At 48.5% G+C, this 17,756-nt stretch overlaps 1 protein-coding gene across 1 annotated transcript in view; it reads right to left on the reverse strand.

Moving 5' to 3' along the window:
• Window positions 1-15,244, reverse strand: part of hydin (HYDIN axonemal central pair apparatus protein) — a 946,920-nt gene extending 931,676 nt beyond the window's left edge. Inside the window, exons 1-2 of the mRNA XM_085992020.1 lie at window positions 15,158-15,244; window positions 14,762-14,961 (exon numbers count right to left, since the gene is read on the reverse strand). Of these exons, the coding sequence (XP_085848146.1) occupies window positions 14,762-14,961; window positions 15,158-15,244 (287 nt within the window). The remainder of the gene's footprint in view (window positions 1-14,761; window positions 14,962-15,157) is intronic.
• Between the last annotated feature and the right edge of the window lie 2,512 nt (window positions 15,245-17,756).

Raw genomic sequence — 17,756 nt, forward strand, 5'->3', positions numbered from 1 at the left:
AGCCCCGGAAGCCCAGGGAACTGTCTTATTTGTGCTTGTATTTCTTACTCGCAGGTTTGTCCTGCGCAAATTTCATGGGTGTGGCGGTTTGGAAAGGATCATTATTAGTGCTGATGCTTCACTAGTGGGTAAATCTTAAATAAAAATGCCAAGATCGGATAGTAACTGCAGCCTGAGGTATATTCATAGTAAAGGGAACGTGGGTTTAAACTTTAAGTGTGGCTCGAGAGGCTCCATGGAACGCAGCCCATAAAGACAAGACATTCAGACAACCCAGTCCCTACAGCGTGCGTGCTGGCAGGCAATTAGTCCAAATAAAAGCATCACAGTCAAGCCAGAACCTGTCCTTACCCTGATGCCCACACATGCACACCTTCCAGCAGGAGCTACTGGATAGCAATCAGGAAAAAGTCTGGGACACAGCACTGAGCTCGAGTGCTCTGCCACAACTGATTTCCCTGCTGAGATCAACAGATGGGGGAACCAAATATGTAACGTTCTGGTTTGTGCGACTCAGTACCACACCCATGCAAACAGAATTATATAATATTACTGCACCGTGTTATTACTGTGTACAGGAGGAATTAGTCACATGCAGCAAAACTACTTAAGAGATTAAACACAAAAAGACTGAACAACACTGCAGTCAGTTAATAAATACCGAATATTACTTTAGATGTGCCTAACCACAACTATTAGACTCCTTTCCTATAATGAGCTAAACTGGCCAGTAAGCTGATGTACATCTGAACATTAAGCAGCAAAATAATAGCATGCTGTTGATTTAAAAAATGCTCAATATTTCAGCAAAGAAAATATGATGCCATTTTAGCAGAGTTCACCAGAACAGCCACAAACTCAGCCTGGACCCAGATAGATACATGGAGTCGCAGCCTGATGTTGATGCCCATCCTGGAATCCCCACATTAGGTGGAGTAGGGCCGAGAGCAGGGACTCTGGAAGTATGGACTTACCATGCTCTAGCCCCCAGTTGGGACCCAGTTTAACATCAGCAAAGGTATATCTCCTCAACCCCCAGCAGGAGTGGGACTACCTTAGGGTCCAAACCAGGGTAAAGGTCTGGACCCCCAAAGATGAGGGCCCTTTTTTATTATTTTAAAGCGGCCCCCTTATAAAGGAGGCCATGGGGGGTCACGCAAATTGTGCTTCCCGGGGGACAGTACCCTTCCCCCACCAGCCACTTACACTTCTGTGTGCAGCCCCTTCTAGGGATGGGAGGGGGCACCTCAGATGCATTCTCGGGCATCAAAGGCTTGCTTCTCCTGGCAACCCAGCATGTATGCCAGAAGGTAGCCCCCCTCTCCCCCATGGATTGTCAAGAGTTTTCATCTGTAACAAGATGAACATATACAAGATTGAAAGGAAATGAACTACAGCATTAAGGGGGAGAAATTCGGTGGTCTGCGCCACCAGTTAGCGCCTAAAGAGGGCACTCAGTAGCTTTAGCGCCACTGGCCACGCCTCCCACGATATTTAGCTGGGGCGCTAATGGCGGCGTTAGCCTGTTGCGCTGTGCCGCCACCGATGACGTCATCGGTGTGCGCAGCGCCCTGCTACCGCCCCGATCACGATATTTGGCAGCGACCGCCTCTGTAGCGCCGCTCGCTAATCGCGCCCGGTTCACGGGGCCTACCTGTGGTGGCAGTGGCGCAAATTAAGATGGAAGTGCGGGGCAGCCGTTTTTTTCGGCGGCCGCCTGCCAGCACCTCCGTCCCCAGCCTCCTGTTCTTCCCCCACGGCATTGCCGGCTGTTTTCCGAGAGCCCGGCACTTCTCCTCGGTGCCGGGCTCTTTTGCCGGCACTCGCGATCGCTCATCGCGCTGGTCCAGGCCCCTCCCCCTTAAGAATAGGAGGAAGGCCTGCAGTACCGCAGCGCGCCGTGCCGCAGCGTGTGGCGCTGCGATATTCAGTTTCAGCGCCCTAAGAGGGACGCGGAGCGCCTCGAGCCTCGCCCCGTGTCCCTCTTGGGGCGCTCAAGCTGAATTTCCGGCGATCGCTGCTGCTCCGATTGCAGCGCAAAATCTGGCGCCCAGGCGAGCTTGGCGCCCCGTTTGCGGCTCCACCCAATTTCTCCCCCTAAATGTTTTGGATTTTAAACACAACTGCTGCCCCACACAAATTATACAAAGCCCTGTCCAAAAGATTTCTTCGACAATAACATGATCAGGGCTGATGACATACGGTGAACAAATTCCCTTTTTATTATATGGGATTCTGGGCATTTCACCGGTATTTTATTTCACCTTCCAGGATTCTATTCACTGGTCATTGGAAATGGAAAACTAGGAGCCTTGTTTATGATTAAGCTGCGTTGTTATTGGCCTTTGCTACTTTCATTTCTATCACAAAGAGAGCTGGAAGGTCTAAAAACCTGCATCTTGTATTAATTTTTACATATATCTTGGTCAAATAAATAAAGTAAAATGCCCAGTTTAGCAACAATAACTTGCATTTATACAGCGGCTTTAACACAGTAAGACATCCCAAGACGTTTCACAGGAGCGATATAAAACAAAGTTTGACACCAATATTCAATCATCCTGTGTACTTAACACTGGAAAAATTGTACCAAAGAAACACCTGATTACTTTGCAATCCCAAAATAAAGGTGTGGTAAACCACTGTCATACCTGTCTGTGTCTGTATGTGTATTCCACTAGGTACAGGTCTGGACATGCCTCGGCTGACTCCTCCCACTATTCCAGGTATATAAGTGACTACCTCCCAGTCCCTTAGTATTCTGGACGGGTCGACCACTCGAGACAAGACCTTCATTCTTTAGTTAATAAAAGCCTGATTGTTACTCGCTCAACTTCAGTCTTTTGAGTAATTGATGGCGCATCAATTTTATTAACTAAATTTTTTATAATGGAGAAGATCCTCACACCAGCATGCCTGGACCTGGACAGTCGGGAAGCGGACGCTTCCACCAAGTTTGCTCACTGGCTTACGTGCTTCGAGACATTCCTGACTGCCTCCACTGCGGTCGAAACGGATGCGGACAAACTGTCTGTCCTGATCTCCAAGGTGAACCACCGAGTGTACTCAGTCATCCGGGATGCGACCTCGTACACAGCCGCCCTCCAGCTCCTCAAGACCCAGTACACGCGCCCTGTGAACGAAGTATACGCTAGGCACCTTCTGGGGAGTCGCAAGCAACAACCTGGGGAATCGACTGAGGAATACCTCCAAGCACTGTCCGTGCTTGGCCGGGCCTGTGGGTGTAAGGCGGTAACGCCCGCTAAGTACACGGAGGAACTGATCCGGGATGCCTTCGTAGCGGGCCACAGGTCCAACTACACCCGACAGCGACTGCTGGAGCAGAGTGACCTCACCCTCGACAAAGCCTCCGACATCGCACTAACGCTGGACGCAGCCTTCCGGGGCATGGATGCCTACTCCTCTGCACCGTGGACGCCGCGGGGAACGACAACCTGGGACACGGTAGGACAGCCCCATAGCACCGTGCCACCCCAGCCACAGCCCAACAACGGCCCAACTACCGCAGCAGTGTCCCAAAGCCAGACAGCAGTATCCCAAGGCCAGAAATGCTACTTCTGTGGCCAGGCCAAACACCCCAGAGCGCGCTGCCCGGCGAAGAATGCAACCTGCTCGGGCTGCGGGAAAAAGGGACACTACGCCAGCGTCTGCAAGGCCAAAGCCACCCCGAACGCCAGCAGCGCCGCGTGTGGGCCGTGCGAGCCGCCATCTTGGGCCTCCCCAGCCATGTGCGAACCACCGCAGCAGCAGCCATCTTGGACGACTCCAGCCACATGGGAATCATGGGCGCCGCCATCTTGGACACCAGCCGGGACGCAGCAGACCGCCAACCCCCACCCATCTGATACTCGCAGCGACACACCGACCCCTACGCTGGCCTCTGTGACGCTGGACCAAACGAGACCGCACCAGTTAGCTCGGTCCAAAATGGACGTTAAGGTAAACGGCCATGCAATAAACTGCCTTTTTGACTCCGGGAGCACAGAGAGCTTCATCCACCCCGACACGGTGCGGCGTTGCTCTCTCCCAGTCCTGCCTGCGCACCAGCGGATTTCTATGGCCTCCGAGTCCCAGTCAGCGGACATTGGCGGCTACTGCGTGGTGACACTAGTAGTAGACGGGACTGTGTTCAATAATTTTAAACTCCTGGTCCTGCCCGACCTCTGCGCTGCCGTTCTACTGGGGTTGGATTTCCAGTGCCACCTCAAAAGCGTTACGATGGCGTACGGTGGCCCCCTCCCCCCACTCACAGTCCGCAGCCAGCAGCCTCCAAATTGCCCGCCGCGCACTAGATGCAACCTCTCCACACTCAGAGTCCCACCCCCCCCACTGTTTGCTAACCTCACCCCTGACTGTAAGCCCATCGCCACAAAGAGCAGGCGATACAGTGCCGGGGACAGGGTTTTCATCAAAACCGAAGTGGAACGGCTCCTGAAGGAGGGGATTATTGAGGGCAGCTCCAGCCCCTGGCGAGCCCAGGTTGTAGTCGTTAAGACCGGCGAGAAACAACGCCTGGTCATCGACTACAGCCAAACAATAAACCGCTACACCCTGCTGGACGCCTACCCACTCCCCCGCATAGCTGACATGGTCAACCAGATCGCGCAGTACCGCGTCTTTTCGACCATTGACCTGAAATCAGCGTACCACCAGCTCCCCATCAGCCCTGAAGACCGCCAGTATACTGCTTTTGAGGCAAACGGCCGCCTCTATCACTTCCTTAGGGTTCCCTTCGGCGTTACCAACGGGGTCTCCGTCTTCCAAAGGGAGATGGACCGGATGGTCGATCAAAACGAGCTGCAGGCCACTTTCCCTTACCTAGATAATGTGACCATCTGCGGCCATGACTTGCAGGACCATGACGCAAACCTCGAGAAATTCCTCCGCACCGCCCAACTCCTGAACCTGACATATAACAAGGAGAAGTGCATATTCCGCACAGACCGCCTCGCCATCCTTGGCTGTGTTGTAGAACACGGGGTCATCGGTCCCGACCCGGACCGGATGCGTCCCCTTATGGAACTCCCACTGCCCCACTGCCTAAAAGCTCTGAAGAGGTGCCTAGGGTTTTTTTCCTACTACGCTCAGTGGGTCCCCTACTATGCAGACAAAGCCCGTCCGCTGATCAAGTCCACCTCTTTTCCCGTGACGGCAGAGGCCCGCTTAGCCTTCCACCGTATCAAGGAAGACATTGCCAAAGCCACCATGCACGCAGTGGACGAATCCATCCCCTTCCAGGTGGAAAGCGATGCGTCCGACTTCGCTCTGGCCGCCACCCTTAATCAGGCGGGGAGACCTGTGGCATTCTTCTCACGAACCCTCCAGGGCCCGGAGACCAGACACTCCGCGGTCGAGAAGGAGGCCCAGGCTATCGTGGAGGCTGTGCGTCATTGGAGGCACTACCTGGCCGGAAAACGATTTACCCTGCTCACTGACCAGCGTTCAGTTGCTTTTATGTTCAACAACAAGCAGAGGGGCAAAATCAAAAATGACAAGATCTTGAGGTGGAGAATCGAACTTTCCACCTACAATTACGAGATCTTGTACCGGCCTGGGAAGCTCAATGAACCCCCAGATGCCCTATCGCGTGGCACCTGCGCCAGCGCGCAGATCGATAGGCTGAGGGCCCTCCACAATGACCTCTGCCACCCGGGGGTCACCAGGTTCTTCCACTTCATCAAGGCCCGCAACCTGCCTTACTCCATTGAGGAGGTCAGGACCATGACCAAGAACTGCCAAGTCTGCGCTGAGTGCAAACCGCACTTTTATAGACCAGACAGAGCCCACCTGATAAAAGCCACTCGCCCTTTCGAACGCCTGAGCGTCGATTTTAAAGGGCCTCTCCCCTCCTCCGACCGCAATGTGTACTTCCTCAACATCATTGACGAGTACTCCCGGTTCCCGTTCGCTTTCCCCTGCCCGGACATGACCAGTGCCACGGTCATTAAATGTCTGAACAGCCTCTTCACCCTGTTCGGTTTCCCCAGCTATATCCATAGCGACCGGGGCTCATCGTTTATGAGCGACGAACTCCGCCAGTACCTGCTCGCTAGGGGTATTGCCACAAGCAGGACCACCAGTTACAACCCCCGGGGGAACGGACAGGTGGAAAGAGAGAATGCAACTGTTTGGAAGGCTGCCCTACTAGCCTTAAAGTCTAGGGGCCTTCCGACCTCCCGCTGGCAGGAGGTGCTCCCCGATGCGCTCCACTCGATTCGGTCACTTCTCTGCACTGCCACCAATGCCACCCCTCACGAGAAAATGTTTGTCTTCCCAAGGAAGTCCACATCGGGGACATCGTTACCGCCATGGCTGACGTCCCCAGGGCCGGTACTACTGAGAAGACACGCGAGGGCCAATAAAACGGACCCCCTGGTCGAGAGGGTCGACCTCCTCCACGCCAACCCCCAGTACGCTTACATTGCGTACCCGGACGGGCGGGAGGACACAGTCTCCATACGAGACCTCGCACCCTCGGGGACCGCTGTAACCCACTACCCATTACCACCCCCCCCCACGACCCGATATCCAACCCCAGCAGCCGGCTCGCCTTGGACCGTCACCCATGAGGACTACACTCCAGGGCCCCAGCCTACACGGGACGCGACGCCGGAAGCTCCACCACCCCTGCCGTCGCCACGTCGATCACAGCGGCAGACAAGACCTCCGGAGAGACTCCAATACACGAACTTTTAAATACACTTCACCCCGCCGGACTCATTTTTAAACAAGGGGTGAATGTGGTAAACCACTGTCATACCTGTCTGTGTCTGTATGTGTATTCCACTAGGTACAGGTCTGGACATGCCTCGGCTGACTCCTCCCACTATTCCAGGTATATAAGTGACTACCTCCCAGTCCCTTAGTATTCTGGACGGGTCGACCACTCGAGACAAGACCTTCATTCTTTAGTTAATAAAAGCCTGATTGTTACTCGCTCAACTTCAGTCTTTTGAGTAATTGATGGCGCATCAAAAGGTAAGCAACATCTCAGAGAAAAAAATGCATTGGAAATGCAACAGTCATAAGCCAACAACACATCCGAGAATAAAAAAAACTTGCAAGCAAAATTACTCTTACATAAAATGAACCAAGGCTTAGTTTCAAAAATTGAATAATTACTTCTATGGACTTTCCTTTTATCTACTTTCATTCCTTTTATCTATCTTAAGTTTATTTTTTATTTTAAAGGCGTTATGTCTGCTTCCACACATCCACCCCTGCTACCACTGCACGTCTAGTATTGTGTACAGTTTTGATCCCCACGCATGAAGGATATCAAGGCTCTAGAGAAGGTGCAGAAGATGACAATCAGGATGATACCAAAGTTCTTAGTTAAAGGTTTCAAGAGTTAAGGTTACTAACTTTGCAGAAACACAAGATATTGGTGATGCGATTGAAGGTCTTAAAATGATAAGGGGCGAGTCCAGTTAGATAGGTTATTTCAAATGGATAGAGATCATAGGACAAGAGGTCATGCCTATAAAATCCGCAGGCGAAAAGTTCGGCTAGAGACATGTGGCAAGCACGGAGTCACAAGCCCCTGAGAGAAGAGGACATTTCCAGTTTTAAGGGGTAAGTTGCCAGTTAGTCGAGATTGTGAGGAGTTGTGGACTACCACAGTCTCCTGGTGCTCAATTGCCTTGGGGAGTCAGAGGAACTTCCCAGAGCTTTTCCTGAATTGACTGCAGATTTTGTCCTCTCTTCTCTTGCCTCTCCCAGGAGACAACATTACTAGGAGGTAGTTGGGCATGTGTGAAGTTGTAAGATCAATGAGATGAAATGGGCTTGATGGGTCTGATGTTCTTTTCTCACCCATTTTGAATGGTCACATACAAGATGTTTCAGGTTGCAGTTAGGTAGCAGATAGTTGGAATAGTACTGGAAAGCAGGGCGTGTCGTGTGGCTTGGTAATGTTGTGACATTGGTCCTGGACACTAGGGAGTTTTAGGGGCAGGGGTCATGAAGTGAGAACAGCATTGGTTAATGAGAGTCCCTGGGAGAATCTGGGGATGGGGTGGTGGGAGGTTGTACAATGTGAGAACACTGGGAGGGATGATCCTGATGTTTGGGAGTACTAGGAAGGGGATTCCAAGGTCTGGTAGGAGCGGGAGTTGAGTGTTGAGGTATGGGAGCATTATAGTGAGTCCTTGGTTGTGGGACAGAGTTTTGCAGAGTATGGCAGTGTTGGCAGTATGGTAGCACTGAGATGGCGATGGAGAGGGTCGTTGCTGGATATAGGACTACTGGGAGATTGTTGCTAGGAGGTGGAATTCCAGGGTGCTGTGACAAACTGTGTGTGATAGAGGTATTCTCAGGGCAGATCACTAATGGGGAGTGAGGTGGAAAGGCGTACTGGTCAGGTGCAAAGAACAGTGAAAAGCAGCAGCGGGAGCAGCAAGAAGAGCTGGAGCAAGTAGTGAGGAGGAAATGTACAGGCGCTCGGATGGGTTGGAAATACCTTTGTAAATTCTGCCCTCACACCTCCCCCAGGAGAAAAGTCATGTTCCCAGCCATTCCAGGGAACTTGTTTAAAGTTTTTTTTAACACTTCCATGGTTTTTATAATTGTGAAAAACATTTATAAACGCTGAATTTTCTTAAAGATCTTTAAGCTGGTTCCTGGTAATGAATAGGAACGTGATTTTTCAAACTGCAAACCACTTGAATCAGGGCTGAGCCTTCAGAGTTCAAGTTGGTTTGGATTGGGAGAGGGCAGCATCAGGCTACAAGTCTGATTTTAGCAACGCTATGCTGGGTGGCACTATGGACAGCAGTGCCACCTAACTTGGAGACAGAGCTGGGAAATTATACAGGTAATAATGCAACAGCATCACCTATCTTTCCTCCTTTAAGACACTCCTTAAAACCTCCCTCTTTGACTAAACTTTTGTCATTTGCCATATCTCCTTATGAGGCTCGGCGTCAAGTTTTGTTCAATAACACTCCTGTGAAGCGCCTTGGGATGTTTTGCTACGTTAAAGGTGCTGTATAAATGTAAGGTTTTTTTTATTCATTCGTGGGGTGTGAGCGTCGCTGACAAGGCCAGCATTTATTGCCCATCCCTAGTTGCCCTCGAGAAGGTGATGGTGAGCTGCCATCTTGAACCGCTGCAGTCCATGTGGTCAAGGTACTCCCACAGTGCTGTTAGGTAGGGAGTTCCAGGATTTTGACCCAGTGACAACTGAGGAACAGCGATATATTTCCAAGTCAGGGTGGTATGAATTGGAGGGGAACTTGGAGGTGATGGTGTTCCTAGGCGCCTGCTGCCCTTGTCCTTCTAGGTGGCAGAGGTCGCAGGTTTGGGAGGTGTTGTCAAAGAAGCCTTGGTGAGCATCTTGTAGATGGTGCACACTGCAGCCACGGTGCGCCAGTGGTGGAGGAGGGAGTGAATATTTAAGGTGGTGGATTGGGTGCCAATCAAATTGTTGTTGTTGATGCTTGAGGCACTCAGAGTTTAGTAAGAATAAATAGACAGATAGGTATGGTAGAAAAAGCACAATGCAGTGAGCGACAGTTAAGAGCTACAGGATAGAGGATGTGCACGGTATGTGCATTCCTAGGAGATGTCCTGTGGCATTGCTCATGGTACATCAGGGGATGCAGGGGTACAGGATATAGTGGAGCTACAGTGTCCCCTAGTGGCCGTACTCTGCAGCCACAGCATCACCAGGGCCTGTTGACATATGGAATTCTCATCATGACTGGTTACATAAGCGTTTTCAATGTTAAATGTTGTCATAAAAAGTGGGACAAATATCATGACAACAGGGAAGGAAGTTTGTAGACAAGAAATGCACACATTTTTTAACTGCACAGATTTTTCACATGATACCAGTGAATGTCCTGTGATGTTGTATACAAGTTAGAGAATATAGTCAGTATTTTACCCGTCTCATATCTTCGAGTTGCTGTTTTTCTCTGTCTCTCCTTTTGTGCTCGTGTCTTTTTATCTTCTTCTCTCCTCTCATTTCTTTTCTCTCTATCTACTTCGGCTTCTCTCTCTCTATCTTTTTCTTCTCTGGGTGGGAGTTGATGGGCAGTATTATGTGGGAAAGGAGCTACCAATGGCTGCAGGTTACTTTTGGTATGGGGAATGCAGGGAAAACGTGGCCCTCAGGGATCCCTTTCCACCTCTTCCCTCAATCATTTGTGTTCCTCATCCACTCCCTCTCATCATATTCTCAACCCCATTACCTTCCCACTACCCATGTCCCTTACAATCCCTCGCTCCCAACATTACTCCTACCTCTTTCCTTTTGAACTATCTACTTAACCCCTCCCCTTTGCTCCACTATCAACCACCTCAGCCTTAACCCTTCATCCACTCTCCCAAAGGCAGAAGACAAGATGCCAAAGGCATCCCATCCTCAACCAGTTTCTCTCATCCCTTCCCTCCCTCCCTATCTGCTTCCTTCAAGGAGACATTGTTTGCTGTCAAAATCCAACATATTGGATTTTTTTTGGAAAGAAACTGCCTGTCTACCTTTCTCTCTAATTGTGTCTTTTGTTTTCTTCCTCTCCCATAGGTATTAGAAATTAGAAGCTCTATCTCACAGTTGTAAGCAATTAGTATTGACCTTTTCTAATTGTCAAAACACAGGTGGAGATAATCAGTTGGCTTCAAAACTGAACTGTTTTTGGAAAACTGAAGTAATATTAAATCATGAGAGCACACTGCTTCTCCCCCTCATCACTACTCTCTTTCTCTCATCCACTCGCTAACCTGTCCCTCTTTCTCTCTGACCACAGCCTGTCTCTCCCTAACCCCAGATTTTCTTGGCACACTCTTTCCAAACCCAGTATCTCTCTCACCGACCAGTCTCTCTTGTATGTACACTCTGGTCCCAATCTCTCTTGTACGTACACACTTTTCCCAGTCTCCCTCGTACGCCCACACTCTGACCCCAATCGCTCACTCCCTCTGACTCCTCCATTTCTCCCTCTCTCTCACTTTCTAAAGTGTATAGAACACAACACAAAAGCTGCAACAAGTGTGTAATCAGAACACTCATTTTTCTCTCTCACAAACATACCCTGACTTAAAAGAAACACTTACAATGAATTTTACCTCAGTAAGCTTTTGAAATTTGTCCTCTAGTTTTTTTTTTCAAATAATTTTGGAAAACTTCTGAGCAGAAACTGCTAAAAGCCGAAGAAAGAATATTCCTCACACCAGCTGGTTGAACGGTAGTAATGCAACATCGGAAATTAGGTATGCTGCACATGCTCAGACTACACAATACAAATTCAGCATCACAGCTCTGGGCAAAAATATCAACTCCAAGCCCAAGCTTTTGGGAGAGGCTGAGGCCTTCCAGCAACAAAATGTAATGGAGGCAATCAATTGATAAATGTAAGGATGTTACTGTGAAATATGTAATTTTTAAAATTTTGTTTAAACTCTTATTTGGCTATCAAGAAAATTTTGTTACTGAAAAAAATGGCAACAAAAAAGAATTGAGAATGCACTGAGAATTGTGGGAATGCTGTGGTCAGTTTTCTCAATCAGAGTAATGAGTTTACATATGCAAAACCCATAATAAATGTGGACATAGCTATTCATAATAGAATAAAGTTGAGGCAAATACAATGACAAAAACACGACAACAGGGAGTCAAATGTTGCAGAAGTGCGTACAGATGTAATATTTTTAATATATTTACTAGTAGATTCCCCTCTTGGTATTGCTTATGGTGAATTGAAGGATTTTAAGAACAGGCGTGTTATGCAAAGTAGTATTACCAGGGCTACTTATCACTACTGGGGGTGGCCTGAGACATAGTGGCACTGGATAGGGTCTCAGGCCTAGCAGTTGAGGCTGACTCCCAGGATTTGAAAGCACTGCAGTTGAAATACTGGGGCAGGTCCTGAGATCTAGCTTTGTTGGACTTAAGACCATTGGGGTGGGATTTCTCAAGGTCTGGGAGAATTGGGGTGGTTTTGGGATTAGAAAGCATGAAGAATGTGGTCTCGGGGGTTGTAAGCATTGAGAGGGAGTCCTTAGTGGTGGGGAGGAAGTCTCAAGAGGGAGATCCTATGGTTCAGTAGGGGGTTGCTGGCAGTATTGAGGGGAGCAGGATCTAACACCTTGTGGTTGAGAGAATGGGACCTGAACGGCCATTGGCCCCTTTCGGACCATCAGGGTCTCACTCCTCACATGTTCCTGCACATTAGGTAACCCCACCACTTTCTCCATTATCAGTCAATTCCTATCTTTATGTTCTGGCCTTCAAGCACTTAAGCATAAATTTTCTATTGTTGAAATTAATGGACAGAAAATTATGGGCTTGTGGTGCGTGATTTCCTAATGTGTGTGCCAGGAATGCACTATTCGTGGTCTGCTGATGTATACAGTGATTAATAAACAGACCATCTATAATCTATTTTACTCCAGAACCAACCCAATTTATCGAAGTTCTTGAGTAAAACACACCTTTCTAACCTTATACTTGCTACTTCCTTTCCACTAATGACTTTTCCATGGTCCCAAACTTAAACTTTTGTGTTCCATTGAGTATTTTTATATCTATCTATATATCTATATAAATATATATATATATATATATATGTAGCAGTTCGTGTAGATCGCCACTAAAATAAGAGAGTTTGACTTCGACGAACAATTAACAAGTTGTTTATTTACAGGAGCAGACTAATTACATCAGGTAAGATGGCAGGTAAGATGGCTGACTGTAGGAGCACCGTGATATAGGTCTTGTCCCAGCGGGGACTCCACGAAGACTAACTGTAGGAGCACTGTGGAGAGCGTGATGACGTCATCACGCTCTGCTGTGTGTTCCCGCGCTTTGGGCGTCACGTGACCACGTCGTGATGTCAGCACGTTCGCGTGCGCTTAGGCGGTCACGTGACCTGCGCCGTTGCATCGGTGCATCTCCCCGGTACGGAGGCTGGCCGTTGAGGCCGAGGTCGCGAGGCCAGGCTGTGCCGGTGCTTGCCGCGGGAGTGGGAGATCGCGTCGCTCCCGTCGGCTGGCCGATGCGGCCGAAGTCGCGGTAGGCCGGGCTGTGCCGGCGGCCGTCTCGGAAGACCGAGTCGGGCCGGCGGCCGGCGCGCATGCGTCACGTGATGCGTGACGTCAGCGCGTTAGGTCGCCTCTTAAAGGGGCAATGGCCCCAGCAGGTAAGTTAAAAGGGCAACGGCCCCAAAAGGGAAGTTAAACATACAGTAAGGTAAGTTAAAGGGAATTATGTATATATATCTATATGTAAGGGACAACCGGTGGTACCGCCACATATAATTCCCACAACATTCAATCCAGTTTCTAACCAGATATTTATCTGACTTTTATTTAAAAAAGGAGATACAGTAATTGAAATGCCATTCACTACTTTTGCTGAGAGTCTGTTCCAATTCTGTGGCGGGAAAATTCTAATCTCTAGTCTCTCTTAGGGTTGTTAATTGTGTACTTATGTCCTCTAGTTCTCCTTTTACAGTCTCAGTTAAATAGGCTGCTTATATCCTCATGATCTACTCATACCAGAGTTTTAAGGACCTGGATCCTTTCCTGTCATAATCTTCTTTTCTCCAATGAAACCAAGCTCGGTAGGGGACTGAGTGGGGCAGCAAGATAGCATAGAAACATAGAAGATAGGAGCAGGAGTAGGCCATTCGGCCCCTCGAGCCTGCTCCGCCATTCAATGAGATCATGGCTGATCATCCAAATTCAGTACCCTGTTCCTGCCTTCTCTCCATATCCATTGATCCCTTTAGCCTTAAGAAATATATCCAACTCCTTCTTGAATATATTTAATGAATTGGCCTCTACTGCCTTCTTTGGTAGAGAATTCCACAGGTTCACCACTCTCTGGGTGAAGAAATTCCTCCTCATCTCTGTCCAAAATGGCTTACCCCTTATCCTTAGACTGTGACCCCTGGTTCTGGACTCCCTGACCATCGTGAACATCCTTCCAGCACCTATCTGTGTAGTCCTGTCAGAATTTTATAAGTTTCGATGAGATCCCCTCTCATTCTTCTAAACTCCAGCGAGTACAAGCCCAATCGACCCAATCTCTCCTCATACGTCATTCCTGCCATCCCAGGTATCAGCCTGGTGAATCTTCGCTGTCCTTTCATCGCTGGGATCTAGCTTGAAACCCAGCCCCGAGTAGAGGGAGCTCTCTTCCGCAGCTTGGTGCTCTATACTTGATCTGGAAGTGCTTGATGGTGACATTTGCTTCCTAAAATAGGAAACCGTCCCATTTTTTTAGTGAAAACAACCTACGCCTTGATCAGCACAAAAATAGTTCCATTCTGCAAGTCTCCCTGTATATTTCCCAAAACAGCCTTTGGATTTCAGGATCCTCCCCATAGTAAGAATATCCTTTGACAGAAGGATTTGCTGAAATCCATCAGTCTGAGTTGGAGTAACTTGTCAACAAAGTTACTGAAGTATTGAGACAAATATCAGAATAACTTCACATTGAGAAGACACCCTCATTGAGTGGTCAACAATCAGACCTAAATCCTTTTCCTTCTCTACTGTGACCAGTAGATTCAATGAGTACACGTTTACTCTGTCAGTGTGTATCGCTCTCCATTTCTCCAAGTTAAAATCCATTCCTTCACCTAATCACTTAAATGAGTCCAGAACAGATCCCTGTGAATCTCCACTAGTTACAGCTTTCTTTCAACCGCCCCCCCACACCCCCACATCCCCACCCACCCCCCCCGCTCCCACCCCCCTCCACACCCAACAAAAACAGTGCCATTGTTCTTACTTTTTGGTTTGGAGGGTGAACCTAGCTTCTCCTTTACCAACGTTCCGAACCAGCAGAGTTTTCTGAGTGTTGTATTTGACAGGACATACAGAAAAGTTGACATAGTCTGGGAAATCCAGAATAGCACGTGCCCCAATAGCTTTTACAGGCACCAAAAACTTCTCCCTCTCGGTGACACAGATCAATTCGTGGATATAGTCCTGAAGGAATAAAAGAACAGTTATGGAACTGATAATTTAATTCTTATCCACAAGAGTAGCAAATTCCACCAAGATAGAAAATTGAAAAACTATATGAAACTAAATGTTTGAAATATAAAGAGGAACTGTAAATACGCAAAAATCAATGGGAACAATTAACTCATTTTTATTAATATCACAAGATTTCAGAAGTCACCAAGAAAAACCTCAGGCTGTCACTGCAGGGGAATGCGTCACAAAATGTCTTGTCACAGTTGCCTTGATTATCAGTCTGATATCTCATTAAAATCAGAATTGTTTTGAAAAGTGCAAAAAGAAAGTAAACTTCAGAACAACAAAAAAAAACTGTCGTCCCAATCTTCTGCTCATTTCGGGCCCCAACCTCCTCCTATTCATTTTAGGCCCTCCTATTCCCACTCCAAACACAAACAGTGTCTAATGTAAAGGGGTGTGTGCCAGTAGTGCGAACAAAGTGCATAGCGAATCGGCAGTCTGCGCAGTGTAAATCAGGTTGCTGATTCACTACGAGCTCATTTTGTGCTACTTGCAGACTAATTTCACTCACAAAATCTCTGTGGAGGCAGATTTTAGAATAGGTCGGTAGTAGCCATGGACTTCACCTTCACCACTACCGCAGTTTAGAATGGTGAGAAAGCAAAGTCAGAGCGTCACCATCAGGCATCTGCTCTTAGAAACGCACCAAAATTGTTTGTTCTGTCTAAGGAAAAAGGATGGCGCTGATTGCATTTATATCGTGTCTTTTGCAACCTCAGGACATTGCAAAGTGCTTCAAGCCAATGAAGTACTTCTGAAGTGCAGTCACTGCTGTAATGTAGCGACCCAGAATGTCTACTGCAATTAAAGCAGCCCAATCGCACATTTGTGTAGGGTAATAATAGCCAATTAAAAATTTATTGGGCTGCAAAGCTGTATTCCCAAACAACTTGGCCCAGTTAGCAGTTGGATACTACTGGAGATTTGTGTTCCCTATATCCTTGGTGCTAACCTTGACAGTAGCATGGTCACCAACCATCGCTTTTGGTGCAGATGATCAGCATTTTACAGTCCCAAATGGTGCTGTTCACACAACCCCAGAAGATCCGCTGATTTCCAGGGTGGCCCTCGACTGTGTCCGTTCCATTTCCCGCACTTCTGCTCTCACCCCTTCCCCTCCCTCCCAGAACCACGATAGGGTTCCCCTTGTCCTCACCTTTCACTCCACCAGCCTCCACATTCAACAGATCATTTTCCGCCACCTCCAACGTGATCCCACCACCAAACATATCTTCCCCTCCCCTCCCCTTTCAGCATTCTGAGGGGACCGCCCCCTCCGCGACACCCTGGTCCACTCCTCTATCACCCCCAACACCCCTTCCCCTTCCCACAGCACCTTCCCATGCAAGGGCAGGAGATGCAACACCTGCCCTTTTACCTCCTACCTTCCCACAGTCCAGGGGCCCAAACACTCCTTCCAGGTGAAACAGCGAATTACTTGCACTTCTTGCAATTTAGTATACTGTATTCACTACTCACGATGCAGGCTCCTCTACATTGGGGAGACCAAATGCAGATTGGGTGACCGCTTTGCGGAACACCTCCATTCAGTCCGTAAGTGTGACCCCGAGCTTCCGGTCGCATGTCACTTTAATTCTCCGCTCTGACCTCTCCGTCCTCGGCCTCTTACACTGTTCCAATGAAGCTCAACGTAAGCTCGAGGAACAGCACCTCATCTTACGATTAGGCACTTTACAGCCTTCTGGACTCACCATCTAGTTCAGCAATTTTAGACTATAACCTTGGCCCCAATGTTTTCTTTTTTCTCTCACATGGCAACTGTTGATGATTCTGCCATGTCATTTACACCTCATCTAGAGTCATCTTTTGTTTCTTAATCTGTCCCATTACCATCTCCTTTTGCCTTGCACCATCATCCCTTTTGTCTTTTAATCTCTCCTGCCTTCCACCCTATCACAGACCTTCCCTTTGTTCTTTCCTCCCCTCCCCCCTTCCCCTGCCCCACACTTGCTTAAATATCTGTTACTTCTCCAACTTTTTCCTGTTCTGACGCAGGGTCATCGACCTGAAATGTTAACTTTGTTTCTCTCTCCACAATGCTGCCTGACCTGCTGAGTGTTTCCAGCATTTTCTGTTGTTGTTGCATAGTAATATGTGTTTGGGACTCGGGCAAAGGGAGTTCAAGTGGGGAGTATGAAGAAACTGATGTAGTTGTGTGTCCACAAAGGGAGTTGTGTGTATCCACAAAGGGATTTAAACACAAAGATGAGAATTTTAAATTTGAGCCATGTCATGACTGGATAACCCTGGTCACACAGTAGCCAGCCTTTGACTTGCTCTGGTGGGTCAAATACAGGTGGGTGCAGAGGAATGCTGAAGAATGAAGTAATCGTGACTGCTGCCAGGATAATGGGTATTCACCTGCATGATGCACTGCCTGTTGTCGGCACACCAGCTGCACATTGAGGGAGTGGAATCCATTTCAGCTCATGAAAATGGTCGGGTTCACGAGGCGTACGCAAAGCAATGTGCATGCAGTCAATGCACCCTGCACCATGGGGGAGCCTGCAATCGGAGCAAACCCTCATGCTCGCTCCGCCTGCCTGTCACTGGCAAGAGGGAATGAGTTTAAACTGTTTCGCTGCATATGGCGAGCCTCAGTGACGTCCCTACTGCAGCAGTGCACTGCAAACTGTGAGATGTTGCTATATCTCCAACAGAAGCCTGGAAGGAGCCAAACACAAAAAAGTTAAGAGACACGGTCACCTTGATAGCCACAG

This window comes from Somniosus microcephalus, chromosome 6 (assembly GCF_052327205.1).
Source record: "Somniosus microcephalus isolate GS21.2 chromosome 6, FLI_Smic_1.0, whole genome shotgun sequence".
NCBI classification, from domain to species: Eukaryota; Metazoa; Chordata; class Chondrichthyes; order Squaliformes; family Somniosidae; genus Somniosus; species Somniosus microcephalus.